This window comes from Meleagris gallopavo, chromosome 14, assembly GCF_905368555.1.
Source record: "Meleagris gallopavo chromosome 14, MGAL_WU_HG_1.1, whole genome shotgun sequence".
NCBI lineage: Eukaryota > Metazoa > Chordata > Aves > Galliformes > Phasianidae > Meleagris > Meleagris gallopavo.
The window spans coordinates 4713462-4730830 of record NC_139417.1 but is presented as its reverse complement, the minus strand read 5'-3'; the positions used below and the strand labels follow the sequence as shown (position 1 = coordinate 4730830).

Sequence of the window (17369 nt, the reverse complement as noted above, 5' to 3'; positions counted from 1 at the left end):
ACAGGTTACTGCATACTTATTTCAGCCTGCTGATAGCAGGAAAAACAACTGGAAAATAGATAAATACTGATTTACTTCAGTTACTTCATGAATAGATTTCTGACAGCATCTAACCAGGAGAATGTGTTTTTTTTTTCTAAAAATATTTTCTTTCTTCTCTTAAGTGCTGAATTATATCATCTAAATCTAATAATACCTATGGTGATTTGTATGTTGAAACCTTCAGCCTCTGCTAAACTAGTCCAGTGCTTTTGTCTTATTTTCTGTTACTTTGAAGCACAAAATGACATAGAAAGCTCAGTAAAATAAAGGATTTGAATCAAGACTGTATTTTACCTGGTTTACTTCAGACAAAATTAATTATCGAGTTGTTGCTAGCTCCAAAGAACTGGCATTTAAAGAGGCAATAAAGAACATGTGGGGTCTCAATGTTAGGTGTTGAAATTTAAGGAAAGCAAGTTTGGAAGGTCTGGAGAAGGACCTGAAAGGCTTAAAACACACAGATAGAACAGTAGTGCTAGAAGGAACCAAGAGATCTTCTAATCCATTCTCCTGTTCTAAGATAGGAATTGAGAGTTTTAACTATTCCTGATAGTGTGAAGAAAAAAATGTAGAGATAGCAGAAGTATATGAAAGAGTGACTGCTGTAAAGGAGCATTTCTGTATAGTTTCCCTCTTTCTGGATCACATTTATTGAGGTCCTATGTATAAAACTTTATGCAGCAGATGCTGCTGTATGGTAGCAGGTGTAGTCTGTGCTTCTGCAAAATCTTTTCCTCTTAATGAGCAAATTTGTGAGCTGCACATTCACACAAGAGTCTATTTATTGTCTCAAAGGTAGGGTTTTGCAGGCTCTGTTGGCAGCACTAAAAAGTGAAAGCACCTGAAAAATGTTATTGCCAGCGAAATGGAAAAAAAAAACAACACATTTCAGCTAAATGAAGGAAACACTGTGATGAAACACAATTTACTTACAACTCCTGTTATCACAGGACGTTGGTGAGGACATTTACTTAGTTTCTATCAGTGTTTCTATCAGTGGACAAACTCTTGCTAATGAGAACAGTATGGACATACATAGAGAATGAGCATTCCCTCTTTGAAAGTAATTAATAAATAACTGTTCATTTATAGGATAAGCATAGTAGCACTAATTCTGTTAGAAGTGGGAGCCAATCACGGGATAATCTGTTGTTCAATTCAATCTGTTTAAAGCATTTTGTACTTTGTGCTTCAGGAGCAATTCCTCACATTTGAATACTTGGATCACACTCAAATGGAAAGCCTGCCTCACAGACCCTTCTCCTATTGTTTTTGGATGTGCCTACTCAAAATCTTCACCTCACCCTTGCATAGCTTGCAAACATTGCTGCTTCTTCCAGCCCTGGTTGCATATTTTCCCCATGGCAAATACAATTGCCTAATAGGAGCAAACATTAAGAAAGTATTTAATGTATTAGTTCTCTTCTAATAATAAATGCAACAGCTTAAAACTAAGAGGACAACTGTCACCTGGAAGAGCTAGTTCTAAGCACCCAGTGTTTTGTGAGAGACTCCAGCAACATGCACAGTGCATTCTGAAATAGGCTTTCAGGCAAGGCAGGACCATGTTTTCTGGAAAGGTAAACTTGAACTCTTTTTCTTGAATCTTAAGAGAAGTATTATAACACCTGTACTACAAACTCGAATGTTTCCTCTTATGATGATTTCTAGATGGGTGGATGAACACAGAGAACTCTACATTCAGACTTAGGACGGTCTTCTGAAAAACACTGCCCTTCCTCTAACATCTTCATGTGCATATGATGGAAATGAGTGACATAGATCCGTCTCATAGGAAGCTCAGCACTGGACTGGACTGAGCATACAGAGCAAATCTCACAACGCTTTCAGCAAGGCTGTGTCAAGGCCCCTAGGAAAACCCAGTGACAGCTGTCTTCAGTGAAATGAAATAACTGCAGCACTTGAGCACTGTGAAAACTTGGAAACAGCCTTGGCAACCACATCCCAGTAATTGAAGAAGAATATACAGTCACAGCAAGTGGAGGGGATTAGAGTAAAATCTTTTTAAACACTCATAGTTTTTTTTATGCCTCAAGTATTTTTTTGCTTCATGCAAACTAATTTTGTTCCAGTTATTTGACAAGTATCACACATGTGAAAGTGCAAATGAAAAAAGATCAGAGGAGGGAGAAATAGAGAAGAATGAGCTAATAGGAACCTAGCATTGCTAGGTATTTGATATTATTTATTGCAGTGGACTCCTTTAGAATTTCATATATTATGTGAGAGAAATAACCTCCTTTATATGACTGGAAAGAAGACATAGAGTGTCACAAAAATGTGGAGCTTATTTTTTTGCTACTTGTCTTGCTTTTATTTAGCCATCTAAAAGTTACACCTGAAGAAGGGCCAGCATCTCCTAGATGTGAGCCATATCACATACTGAGAAATTGGTCTTTGCAGGAGATTTGAGCTATGCTGAACTCCCGTCTTTGTAGAATGGACTTGGATGTCTGTCTTTTAGACAGAAACAGATTCCGACAAAATAAAAAAAATATCTGAGACCCTTTCATCTGACTTACATATTAATTTATACATCATTTTTTTCCTACATAAATGAAATCCTGATAATTACTCAAGTCATCTTCCCAGTGTCTTGTGCCTTACATTTTTATTCCTGCAGTTTTTAGATCATTACTATCCATTAACTCCTGAAATATCAACGAGAATGTTAAAAACTATCTATTACTTCTCTAAAAGGAAAAGAATGTTATGAAAACAAACTGTGGCTTTTTAGGACTTTTTGCAATTTCCTGAGGCTTTTTCTTGAACTGGGGAACATCAAGTCCTTTCTCTCCAGCAATTCGTGGGAACACTAGACTACGCGTGAGAGATTGGTTAGTTTAAGCATCCATTAGAAAGGGAGAGACAGATTAATACAATCATCTGGTTTCAAAATGTCTTTCGAAAGAGCGCTGCTGTCTCTAAAGTATACCCTGGATTTGAAGCATGCATTGTCAGCCAATGTTGACATAGATATGTTTGAAATGCCATCCACAAATGACAACAGTGGCTGTATTAGAGGTTTGTTTACCACTGACTTGGGAGAATGATTTTCCTCACCTCTTTCTGTAGAAGAAATTCCACATTCTATATGAGAAATGAAATAAGGCTGTTCGTTTTTTGTAGCTCTTTATATTTCCCACTCGCCCTTTCCTATGTCCTTTGCAGTCACCAGAGGACTGTGCCATCAAACTCAAGACAAGGGCTCAACAACCATGGGTAACGGTGGTAAGAATCAGTTGTCAGCCAAACAGATGTTTTGGCTACCAAGCAGTGCCTGCTTTTTTTTAGCAACAGCAACATAATACTGTTGTGTATTGGGATTGCAATTTGCTTTACCCAGATATTCATGCCGTGTTGCACTGTTACATTGCCAACTATTCCACAATTTTAAATGGTACGTTACATTTTCTCTTGCACAGGTAAAACTTCGCATTGTTGTTTCCTGAATACCGCTGTATTGATTTCAGGAACTTCTAATAGCTCAACATCAGGCTAAATTAAAATCTTATGCTCTGGAACACATAAGTTCCCTTCTCACTGTGACATGGTTTTAAAATTTTCTAAGTGCACTGTAAATTCTGTTATTCTAATAATTAAGGAAAACTTTTAAGCAGATGCTGCTCAGAAAAACTCCCACGTGATCCAGATGGTGTGATTTCTCTTTTTCACAGCAAACTATTGAGAAATATGTTTTCCTCCATTTTTGCACTCATAATAGGTTCACTTTCCAAAGCCTCACTAGTTTGTTTACGCTCAGTTGTGCAAAGTCATGCTATAGCACATCTACTGCTTCCTTATTCAGAAGGTCAGTTATTCTCTCAAAAAATGAAATTAAATTAATGTGGCATGATCTTAATCTTGACAAAAATGTGGACTGCTTATTATCTTGCTACTGGCCAAATGCTCTAAGACAGATTGAATAGCAAAAGTTCAAACAAATCAGACACCAGCTGGGTATTTGAAGCTAGGCAAATCTATAATTATGGTCTTTTTTTTTTTTTCTTTAAGAGGGGGGGAAAAAATGGAAGAATAAAATTGTCCTTCTTAAGCCCTTTGAGACCTCACTTGTTTTCCATGATCCATGAGTTCTTAATGATAAACATTTAATGGTTCAGATTGTTTTAGCTATTTCCTTAGATACTCCAGGGTAAATTTCCTTACAGCTTGCTCATTTGAATATACCTAGCCCAGCTGAACATTAATTTAACCTATTCTTTTCTTACTCTCCATACTCCAGTTTGTTGCTAGTTTTAACTGTTCTAAGAATCTGTCAGAAATTAACCTTTTGCTGTGAAGACTTGAGCAAAGAAGAAAAAGAACAATTAATCTTTGTCTTTTTTAAATTTCCTCTTCTTCTCTTGATAATTCTGACCTATCAAAGACAGCTCCAGCAGCATGCTCTAGATCATTGCCTGGATGCATTACACTGGTTAGAGAACATATCATTAAACAGTTTCATTGTGGTTTCATGTTAATTAAACAGCTACGCTGACCTGTGGTAAACTAGAGTAGTGCTTCTTCCAGTGCATGTTATCCAGCCACTCCTGCTCTTCAACAAGGCATGAGAAAACAGCGCACAAAACCACTAGGGGAAAAAAAAAAAAAAAAAAAAAAAGTGGTTCACTTTCAAGCAGACACAAAATTAGGGAAGTGAAATTTTAAAGTCATAGTCCTAACTAGCTTTCTTCTTCATAAATTAAAATCTAATCATGAATTAGAGGATGGCCAGTGGATTTTTCGGGGGAACTGATAATGAAACTTAGCATGCAGCTGGTTCTCTAGATGATCTCAGGCTAATCATTTACCTACAACTTCAAAGCACCAGCTTCCTTCAATCAGTGAAACAAATCTAACTAGATACTGATTGATTACTACAAGGCATTTTAAGCTGTCTGCGAGAAAACCACTTCTATAAAAACGTTCTGTATTGGCTGGGTTATGCATACTGTTGTAGAATCAGAGAGCTGAGAATAGTTTGAGTACAGTAACATGTTTTCTTTGGTAAAGGTGCAACTTGGACCTTAAGAATTTTTTTCTTTAAAGCCACATTTGAAAGGCATATAAAAATGCCTGATAAGACAAGCTGGATTCTTAATCCATTGTGCAATTATTCATTTCAAATTATAGCAGCAATATTAAAATGCAGGTGGGGTAATTTCTAAGAAAATCAGAAGATATAATCATACGTCAACATTTTGCAGCACTAACACACGCAAAATACTTTTGTGCTTGAGGAGGTCTGCTCCTAATGTGTGAGCATTGTGGAATAAGGTTTATTTCAAGTAAGAAGTTCTTTACCATGCAGTTATCAAAGTGAAATTTTGTGTTCTGGACACCAAGCAAAATGTAGCCACTGTCTGTGATTTAAGACTTACTAAGCATGCCAAGAATATATTAGCTTACTCTTGGCAGTGGGAATTGCATTTGTGTAACAACAAGCTTTAAAACCCTGTTAAGAAATGTTGTCTGATCTGTAACATGGAACTCGTTCATTTTGTTATTGTCATTTTACTGAAAAGAAAAAAAATTGTTCCCAAGATATTTTTCCAAAAATCTGTAGGGTACTTTGGAATTTTACTTATTTATTTATTTTTTAAATTAAACAACAACAAAACAGATTGGGTAATAGCTCCATCAGTACTTATTGAAGGCTTGCTTATAATGTAAAGGAGAAAGTTTTTTGTGTCTCCGAGACACGGTGCGGTCCCTACACTATCTCACAATATGAATTGCACAAGTATTTCAAAACCACTGCCTGAAGTTAGGTTCTTAAATCTATATGCAAGTATTTAGAGTGAAGTTGCTCAGCACTTCTGAATAGCAGACCTTGTATTATTCATCTGACAAAATACAGAGTAAAGAGGGAGAAAGATTAAACAGCTGACAAGGATTGCCCAGTGAGCTAAAATGCCCATGAGTAGTGAGAGGAACAAAAGTTTCAAGACTCTGCTCTGCCTTCCAAATGACTACTGTAACTTTCAGCGATGTATTTATGCAAAGAAGTGGGGGTCTGTCAGAAAACAACTGGAAGAGAAGTGCTGCAGTGGCTAAGCTACCTGCCAGAGCTGAGGAAAAGTGGATTCCAATATTGTAGCTCAAGAAAAATAAGCTTGAACCAGGTTTTCACACATGCCAAACAAGTTTCTACATAGGGAAGTATTTCTTGATGCAGTCATGGAAGTTTTAAACAGTTTCATATTTGTCCCAGTACAGACTAGAAGCTTATTTTGTGGATTACATTTATATTTGGTTTTGTAGAAATCCACCTTTGTTCTCTGCCCCACTGTGATCATTTTTTAAAATCTTGATCGTACATTCATGCTCAGCAGGAAAACTGCCTGTAAGTTCTCACTCAGTTTTCTTACAATTGGAGCTGTTGGAGGCAAGGTTTGCTGCCTTATGGAATTGGCAAGATGCTCCTTCCTGAGATGCCTTAAGGCTGCCATTGACCTCAGGATAGCTGCAGAAGGCAGGAACAGCTGGGTCTGCATAGCTCTCGTCCCCTGGCACAATGGTTTCTGGGGAAGGAAATGCTATTATAATTTGTATCCTCAGACCCTTGGCCGCTAACCAAACTATCATAACTCTGAGCAAGACAGACACTCACGCCCAGCAAGGGCACAGGCCGGATGCAGGGAACAGGAACTGGGGACAATGGGAAGAATCTGGGGTGCAGCAGCAGCCACAAGCTGTCCTCTAGTCTGCATCAAGAGTCAGCGCCTTGCACAGTTACTACTATATGAAAAGGTGCAAGCTATGAAAAACCGATAGACGCGCTCCACTGCACAAGATCACCTCTCTCTTGTCTGAGTAATGCCTAGAACTGAATTCTCATATTCCTACAAGTAGAAATTAGAAGATTCTTACTCTTAGAAGGAAATGTCTCAGTCACTGAAAATCAGCTGGGCAGCCTAACCTGGAGTTGGCGGTGCTGGCAAAAGCCTCGTTTTGTGCTTATGGACCACAGATGCACTGCTTCTAAATCAGTATTGTTATTGAGTTTCACTATTTTTAATGTCTAATTTCTTCAAAAAGCTTTATATTTACTCTTCTTAGCAAGTGTCCTCTCTCCATTTTTAGGACAGGTATCTCTAGTGTTCCATTTGGGATGGAATCCTGTTCACTGTGAGTACTAACCACACACAGACAGTACCCAAACTTCTCACACCTAACAGTATAGTGGGGAGTTCTATTGTGACTGATCTTACTATCTACAAGGAGTGGCTGTTCAGTTTGGAAGGCATTGTACACAATACCAAAAAGCAACATGGATATGAAAGAATGTTTCTGCTAGAACTTGAGTTGAGGTTTGTTCAGTAAACCTACTCTGGCCCACTGGCACAGTATTTCTTCATTAATTACTAAAGAGTGAGTGGTAATGGTCAAGGAACTGAAACTCATTATTGTATTTAATTCTCTGGAGACCAACTCTACAAGAGGTTCTGGTTTGAAGATCATTGGGACTGGCAGAAGCACTTCTGTGAACAGAAACAAATTAGAACTGAGTAGAGACAGGAATATTTAAGCAAGTTTTAAACCTAAAGTTCTTTTGCCTTGCTTCATCTCCTTCGCAAGCATCCAATGCTCAGGAGGGCTGATCTGGATGAAAATGCAAAATGGAATGGGAGATGAGGAAACATCCAAAGGAGGCTGAGGGTGTGGTGATACTAGTGAACTGAACATGCCCAGCTCTTAAGAATCCAGATCAACTGTTACAGAACAACTCATGTCCATTCTACTGAACTTCAATTCTTGTCTGATTGAGAGCTGCTAGAATCACTTATGTCATCTATAACATGATTTTTCATATAATGTATGATTTTTCTCTGAACAAGAACGACTACCACATTGTAGGCTTGATCAGAGTTTTGGAGATTTTTCCCTGGATTCAGGAGGTTACAAACTCTATGTAACTTGGTTACTTATGTTTCAGGCTTCTTATTAGTTAACGTATACTGTTTGACTATGTACAAACCAAAATGCAGTGAGAGAACATCTGTGAAAGATCACCAATAAACATTGTAAGTGGAGGCTTTAAAGCCTCTTTTCTCCTCCCCTGTAATATATGTATTAAGTTGTATAATCTCCAGTAATGACAATTTATTGTGGTTGTGGAAGGTAGAAATACATTACACTTACATGACACCTTGCAAGTAAGTGCCTCACAATCTTCCACAGAGAGGAAAGTAAAGGTTGTGTTTATGGGGATCAGAAAATAGCTTACATCAGAAAGCATTCACTTCATGAGTATAGGATTTTTATTGTTGGGTGCCAGCCTGGACTATCCAAATAACTGCTACGTACCACCTTTGCACCTCTGTATTGTTTTCAAAATCCATATTTGAGTATGATTTCATCCAGTGTGATTTCATTCTGGTATAATGCCATTGCCTTTAACAACATTATACCAGCTTTGAATTATAATTGCAAGCAGACTCTGGACCTTTACAATTATAATTGCAGTTATCACTCTTCATAGAGTTAACACTGCAATGAAAGTAGAGAACTCCCTGTGACTAAATTCTCCATCATCCTCTTAAATTTGCATTTTTCTCAGTAGCAGATGCACAATCAAGATGAGATTCATTTAATTACCATTTAATGTGTTTAAATTTAATAATTTTTAAACCAGTTCTAATAGTCACTTGCAGTATCTTTTACCATTGAGCTGCAAGTAGGCTTAAAAATAACACTCAGGAAATCTTATTCCATAAATTGATCCTGTGAAGGAAAAGCACCTTGAAAATCCAGTTCTCCTTGAAGGCCGGCTTTATTATTCTTGTTACCATTTTATTACAAAAAATCATATACTACAAATACTTAATATTTGTACCTCAACGTGGATATGCAAAAAGTCTGAGTCTGCAATTAAAGAGATGTATGCAGAAATGTTTGTGTAACGCGACATTTTTCTTGTAAGAGCACTGCTACTGTAGGTTTGATTGACTGTCAGTCTAGAATTAATCCAGTGAAAATATGGTAAAAATGTGAAATCTAAAGAAAAATGAAATGTAAAAGATATGGAGAAATGTTCAGCTAAGTATCTATTGCATCTTTTGATTAAAGTTCAGCTAAGAAATAGTAAGAATAACTTGGATTCAGACACGCCTACCTAGACTATTCTTTGCACTCTTATTCTATTTCAAGGATGAACAGTGAGAGATTTTGTGAGACAATTTCCTCTCTAAAAGAACCTTGCTGTGCAGATGGGTCAAAATTTGGAATTTTGAATTTCAATAGTTTTGAATTTCTGTGACTGTCAGCACAAATGTTTGGAACATTAAGTGTAGATTAGCTCCCATGGATGTAGGTCCAGGTCATACACCTAAAAAACAACAAAAAAAAAATGGAAATAGAGGAACCAAATTCTCATAAGAATAGCCAATTTGTGGAGATTCATTGAACAGTCCATACTACTATTTTGTTATCAAATGCAGGCCAAAATCTTTTTTTTGGGTCTAGAATCCAAACCTTGCCCTTGCTATGAGAGCAACTTCCTTCACTCTGCAGTAATTTTTTTATTTAATATAATGGGAAGAAGAGAGAGATCCCTTGCCAGTAAGCAGATGTCCACCAAAACGTTTTTACTAACTGATCAGTTGCAAAATCCCTCACTGCAATTCCTTATAAAATAAGATGCCCTATGTCCTTCCTCCCACCCCAAGCTTAGTTGCCAAAACTTACATACAAAATTATTACTGTAATGTTTTATAGTTACTGGGAAAAAAAATATCCATTTGGTCTTGCAGAATGATGTGAAATGAATCTCTGGCCTCAAAAGAAAAAAAAAATCTATTAAAAGTAGCTCTTTTTTCCTCCCTCCTCCCTCTCCCAGGCCCCTTTTGCTCCCCTCCCCCAACAATAAAGGATGTTTTGGAACAGCCTTTTCAGGAAACATTTCCACAGTAAAATGCAGCATCATTTATAATATTTAAAGCTACATTTTTGTTGAGATGGCTTGGCAGGCTTTGCTTGCAAATCTGGCAGGATATGGCCAGCTGAGAGTTAGCACTAACAAACTGAGGATATGCTGACACAACAGAATGCTTTAATCATCATTGCAGCAAGCAGGACAAGATCTTCTCCTGCACTGCCAGCTCTTCCCAGTGTGAGAACCAATGGTACTGCGTGTTTCTCCTTCCCTCCCCTGCCTCTAGAGAGTACAGTTTTCCCTTGCTGTTTCTACTGAACTAAAAAAACCTTGTTGGGTAAGAGCATATAATATAATGAGCAATGGATATTCCTCTTGGCCAATGCTGTTATGAAAATACTGGACGTTTCCAGCACAATAAGGAAGCTTAATAATTAAAAAGAAAGCCCTTAAACCATCTAAAAGGGCTATATTCATTTGCAGCTAAGGCTTTTCTGCTTACCATGCATGCCTGTTTCTAAAACAGAGCTGAAAGTGATATTCAGTTAGCAATATCGTTATCAGAACCTTGCCCCTTTCCAGAGTTGAAAACTGAGTTTATCCATTTGCCAAAATCTATTGAAGTAAATCAGTCTCATATTTAAAAGAAGTCCCAATCAACCTAACCCCGAAGATCTAAAGTTACTGCTTTGAATGAGGCTTGAATGATAGGGCCCAGAGAATTCCTGCTGAATGATCTGTATGAGTTTCAGGGCAGAGACTATGTTCTAGCATTAACCTAGCACAGGATTTGACACAACAAAGATCTGTGTCATGAAAGAGAAATGAAATAACTACTCATATTTTGGAAGTCTATCAAAGTATATACTCTGTTTGCTGTCTTTGTTTAACTTCTTGCTAGTACAAAGGCTTATAATTCAATTGGCTGCTGCAAAGTGTGAATGTAGATATCTGTAAGAGGCAGCCTAAGCAATTGGACTGAGTACAGATCTGAATGTTGTTTCTCATTTGTGGATCTGGAATAGGACAGAATAAAATTTCCCTGCTGCTTCTTTCCTCTGCTTTCCTTGTCTTGGTGTGCAATCAACTTGAAACGGTGCTGGTCTCTGCAAGGCCAAGTGTAGCAGGGCTCTCTATCTCATTTAGGAACTTTAGGTGCCTTGTATACAAACAGGTATAATTCAGGTCCCTTTCGAAGACAACATGCTGCATGTAGTGATATCTTCGCAAGTGCGCAGCTTTTATACAAAACAGTGAGGTCCAAATAGTAGGGTTCCATCAATAGGGATCCACTGTACAGTCTTTGAAAAAGACTGTTTGCCTGTTTCACCAAATTTGCCAGGTTTGCTGATTAATGAGCAGTGAAATAACACTGTCTCCATCCATATCCTGAGCTGTTGTTGCTGATACCAGTTTCCAGCTCTAAACTGAGATTCGAGCAAATATATAGCAAACAAGAGCTCCCATGCTGAGCAGAAATGCATCTGAATTTATATGGCTTTGAAAGTGTGTGACGGAAGAGGACTGGTGAAATAGAGGGTCAGATAATGAAAGATTGAGCAGAAGTGAAAATATTTACATCTAAACAGCATTTTTATACTGGAAAATAGGTGGTATAGATTTTGAGGCAACTAAAACAGAGCGTACAAGCAAAAATGTAAGAAGTAGCAATTTTTTTCTGTCTGAAATTCTTCCACCCACAGGTTACTAACTACTAGTAATTAATGGTTGCTGGTTAAGAGCTGTACTATGCATGCATGTTATGTAGATATGTCCTTGCTTATGTACAGACACATATACATGACAATATAATCATATTGTAAGTGAAGTCTTGAAATCTTTCCCTAACCATGACTTTCTTCTTTTCTTGGGTCAGTCATTGGCTACTGATTTTTTTCTGAAAGACAGTGAGCAACACTTTTACGTGCTGCTTCTCCAGTCTGATTTTGTATCTACATCTGATATATGAAAATGAATAATCAGAAACTCAGAAATTGGTTTTGCTACAATTACCAACTCATTGAGAGCTAGTTAGTATTGATAAAAGGATATTGCTGTATTTATGTAGTTGGAGACGTACTTATGTAGCTGATTTTTAAACACCACTGGCAAGGAAATTGGAATGGGATTTAAGACCAGGCATGTAATTTCTTCCCATGCTTGAAAGAGAAGCTGAAACACTTGACAGGTGTATGACTGAGCTGATTCAGGAGGCTGTAGCTTTTTTTTTTTTTTGCCATCATTTATATTTTCTTCCTTCTATAAATCTCAAGCTGCAGCTTTGTATTGCTTTGTTTACAAAGTTGATGTTACCTTCATTTAAGTGAGAGATATTATGTATCATTGAAAAGGAAAAAGTCCCATTAAAATGTACTCCAGGACAGAGTTCACAATTGCAGATCAAATATTGAATCCTGATCCCTCAAGGCTTAACTGTACCAATGGTGAACTGAGAATAAGAGTGTGCACGCTAAAGTGAAAGGGCAGGGCAGGCCTATCAAAACTTCTGAAGTTTTGTAACACAAGTCATGACAACAGTTACCAGGAAGTCCATTTTCTAGGCTTCAGAATTTTACACTATTGAAGGGCTGCCTACCATAGGAAAAGACTGTGTTACATACACACAACTCACTGCCTCCTTCTATGCAGTATTGAAAAGCTGACACCTCAACAAGTCATAGGGTTGGACAATCACCAATTGCATGATGTTTAACAAGACCAGATACAGGCTTCGGCACCTGGCATCGGGCAACCCTGGCTATGTACAGACTGTGGGATGAGAGGCTGGAGAGTAGCCCCACGGAAAGGGATCTGGGGGGTTCTGATTGACGGCAAGTTGAATCTAGTCAGCACAGTGCCCTGGAGTGCATGAGGCCCAGCACTGCCAGCCAGGCAATGGAAGGGACTGGCCCACTTGTGGCTCTGTGCTGGCACAGCCTCACCTCAAGCACAGTGCTCAGGTTTGGGCACCATAGTATAAGGACATAAAACTGTTCCACTGTTATGGAAGCAGTGATTAAAATGGTCTCAACTGCGTTGGCTTTAATAAGGTCACCAGTGAACACTGTATGAAGAAGCTGCTATTTCCTATTAGATAAAGAACTTCTAGCTTCTGCAAGAAACACTTCATTGACTAGTTGATGTTTGGCATAGTGAGGGACACAGGAAGATAGTTGCTGGATTCATGCAGGTATACTCAATGACTTTCCCTGCACATGATTTGCCTTGAGCTTTTTCTCTACTGCAGTAGCAGAGCAGTGTAAAATGCAAGGCAGAACAACAGTTCAGAAGGTTAAAACCTGTGGAAATGTACCAGTATCTCACCCAGCACATCATCTCTAAGATGTTACAATATTCTGAATAGATGACTGAGGAAGAACAGTAAAACATAAGCAAAGTGAAGTTACTCAAAGTAAGGCATATACCAGCTGACTGTTTCTATTTTTGAGTTGCTAAATGTTAATAGTAGCACTGAAGATCAAAAACCAAATTGTTAATTTATGGCATGGCCCATACCAACCAAAACTCCAGAATCTGAAAATATTACAACCTACTTTTAAACTCCCATTAGCAAGTTTTTTTGTTTTTTTTTTGTTTTTTTTTTGTTTTTTTGTTTTTTTTTTAATAAATAAAATCCCATAGAAACAAGAAGTATTTACAATTAGATCAAAATTCTGAACATAATTCACAAGAGAAAACACTGTTTTTTGAGAAAATGTTTTCATATCCTCATAACAGTCATTTGTTCTAAATTAGTACACAGCAATTGTCCATTAAATGAACATTTTTCCCTTAAGACCTATTCTTGTAGAAAAGTATTTTAGGCAAAACTTCCTAACCATGATGTAACCGTTTAGAATTAGAACATTTCTGTGATTAGTAATTCACATAAAAATTAATATTTTCCATGGCTTTAGGAAAACACGATAAATAATTATCAAAATGTAAGAGAAGCCAGGATGTAGGGAGAATGATGTATTTTATTAAAGCAGCTTATACAGTTGAATTAAAAGTATAGGCTTTTTGGGCACTCAGTCCCCCCATAATAATAAAGGATAACACCTGTTCCTGCAAATCTGTATTCTCTTTTATCCTTACAGCATTTTGACTACTATTACATTACCACTCTCAAAATATATGCATTGTGTATGTCCACGTTAGACTGAAATCCTGAAGAAGTGCAACTGCTAAACTGTTACTCACAAAAATATTACCCCTTGCAATGAAGTAGAATGATATTCTCTGAGTTACTGTGCTTCTTAGTTACAGAGAAATTCTTACTGTAACAAAGTAATTAATTTAATTTCATTTTCAATGCATCTTTTCCACTGTCCTTTTCAAATAATAATACTTATGTAAAAATATGTCCCAGCATTCCTTTTTATTTAAAACTAATTCTGGTATCTCATTTCTAGTGATTCTAGGATTGTATGGGAAATGCAGTCTCAGCTTAATATTTTTTACAGTACATTACTATTAGGAATTTGGTGTTGAAACTGTGATCTACCTTGGTAACAGTTAGTCTTTGGTATGTCCTCCTAGAGGAGGGGATGAACTTTGCAATTAAAATTTTCCAATAGCGGTAGATGGCAAAACTTCAAGTGGCCAGTGTCCTGCGGAAAATGAGTTCATGAGAGAACAACTTCTTTTGAATGGTAACAGCCACAAATTAGTGTGCATGTAATCCCTGTCAGAATCTAATGCTCAGTTTGCGCAATGTGCCTAAATGTAAAGTGCAGGAAAAAATGCAATTTGAGCATTAACACACAACACACCATCTGTTTTAGGGCAATTTTTCTAAGTTACCTGAAACTTAATGAAGATCAAAGCTGTTTAGCCTCACACTGACTTCATCTCACTGAAATCTCATCTGTGGATTTTAAACCTTGAGGCTGAATGATCCAATTCTCCAATCACTTCCTTGTAGGCATAATGCTTACTACTCACCATAGGCCCAGACGTTCTCTGAAATAAGTAGTAGGAAATATTTTCAGGTATGTAAGGCATAAGCATAAGGATTTATTTTAATATTTAATTCTGACAGCCTCTTTTTGTACCAACTAAGATTTCCAAGGGCCATGTTGGTAGGAAGGCCAATTTAGACTCACTGAAAATTGAACCTTCTCACCTATTCCAAATTCTGCTCCTTTTTGGTCCGCTTACATATCACTGCTAGAAATATCAAAGTTTAAGGCACACTTTTTGCCAAATAAAGAAAATTTGGTCACTGTGTGGAAACTAAGGGTATTCAATTAAGGACCACTCCTTGCTTCAAAGATATGTGTTACAATTAGTGGCTTTTTTTTCTTTCCAAAATTCCATTCTTGAGTGCATCATTGTGGATCATACTTGCTTTAGTTTCTCAAACACATTCACAAACAGTAAATGTGGCCACAATACATGCGAATATACGTGAATCTAAGGTAGTCTCACAGTTGTACTGAGAATACTAGAAAAAGATTGTGTAACTAAATTTACCTTTTAAAAATTTTATGCATTCTCCTATGCTTCGCTCCCTGTGGAAATCCTGTTTGACACTATGGGGCAATGCATAAAATAAAATTAGCAATCTTAAAGCACTGAACCTCTCAAAAGCATTCTCATCCCCAGTGATAAATAATGATACCTCAAGTTAAACTCATATACTAGGGTTTCCATTACAGGTTTGTGTTTTCAAGAATGAATTCAAATCTTGCTTTTATTTAAGAGGAGTCATCCCATTCCAGTTTTCCACAGCAGTCTGACTGAGTATATTTTTCAATGTGAGTTCATCAGATAACTTTGGTATTATGTGAACTGATCCCAACAACAGACTTCCCAGAGTAGCTGAAAGCTGCATTAGCACTACCTGGTGTGGAATGTTCATTGCAGATCATGGCAGAGAGGCAGCTGCACTGCATCTCCACACAGACTGCTTCACCACTTGTCTTGAAACTGTATGAGCAGAGCAACTGATAAAGCTGCTTCCTAAGAGTGATGAACAATGCATATTCCTCAACTAATGCTTGAAATGGAGTCAAGTTTTTGAGTTTGTCCATAAATGATGGGCCTAATTCATACTTATACAAAGTCCTCGTTACAGAACTCTATCAGTGTAAAAATACATTATGGTAGGAACAACTACTAGACCTGACATGTCTAATTTTACCTTCTGAATTCTTATGTGAAGTTACGCTAATCCACAATTCAACTTCATTGTTACTTTGCCGCTGCCTTGGGAGCGCAGAATCAGACATAATACTTAAAATGTTTCCCTAGAAATGTTTAAGGAGCAAGATTTTTATTTTTAAGTTGAAAATTTAACTGCATGCTTAACCAACCTCAGTGAAGCAAGCATCAATCATACTTGTCAAGCAATTTTAAGAAATAAGATAGTTAAAAAAATTAATTCTGAAAATACTGCCAACAATTTCATGATATAGATATTTTTAATATTAAAAGTAAATTGTAAATGTGTCTTTATAAACAATATGCATAAAATAGATCTACTATACTAAGCTCTCTCTTCTTTAAATGCTGTTTCACAGTAATTTCTTAAGTATGCAAAGTTTTCTCTCAAAGAAATAGTGCAATCTGAAGAACATACATTATGTCAGAGGATAAGAACTACTATCGCCATTAATATAAGTCTTTATAGATTTCTTGTAGGAGTGGATGAAGACTCATATCTGTTTCCGTTTTCTTTATTATTTGCAACAGCTGCACGTGTTCCGTTACAATTTGCCTGAGGTCCGTCATTTTCTGAAGCAATTTTGCAAACAGTTGTGATGACTCTGGATGATTCAGCTTTAGCTGGAGCTCCAAAGCTTGCAATAGATTATCTTGTATATCTTCAATGGGCTTCACATTTAACAAACCTGGACGATCTAGGAAAAAAAAGGAGGATGGGGGGGGATTATTTTTATGAAGAAAATGGAAACAACAATCTAATGTAGTAATTTCTTAGTCTATATTAAGTATTTACGTATGGCATTTACTGACAACTGTTTGACAAACTCTTAATGTACTTATTTTAAGATTTTACTAGAATCTGCTACAAGAAGTTTTAGAATTAGTCTTAGAAACAGCTCAAGCATATAAGATAAGTGCTGTATAAGGCTTATACAGCACTGCAATGCATTTTTCACAGTAATCTTGGAAACAAACCATGAATTGGAAGATAAAAAGCCTGTACCAAGTAATCCACCTTAGGAAAATCAACATATACTCAGGTGAATTTGCATGCAGTTACTACCATTAAAAATATTTCCTGTAAAGATGCATGCTAAACTTTCAAATGAAGAAAGAAATAAATTCAGCTTCTGAGAGAGACATTTTCCATGACAGAGTACAGAACTGGACTGATGCAGTCACACTAATCTGAGAGATCTAAAAAATTCAGGCTCAGTTCTTCTCCACATCTGAGTTCCAGTTGCTGTTAAGAAATCTC

The 17369-nt window shown here is 37.0% G+C and overlaps 1 protein-coding gene across 3 annotated transcripts in view; it reads right to left on the bottom strand.

Annotated features, from left to right (window-relative positions):
• Positions 1–13902: 13902 nt before the first annotated feature.
• The window catches only part of PPARG (peroxisome proliferator activated receptor gamma), a 55297-nt gene continuing 51830 nt past the window's right edge, over positions 13903–17369 (bottom strand). For 2 of the 3 annotated variants that reach the window (XM_085235738.1, XM_085235737.1), the window contains one exon: positions 13903–16806. In XM_085235738.1, the coding sequence (XP_085091864.1) occupies positions 16559–16806 (248 nt within the window). In that variant the 3' untranslated portion in view covers positions 13903–16558. The remainder of the gene's footprint in view (positions 16807–17369) is intronic. The other variant, XM_031555530.2, reaches the window with a different exon arrangement.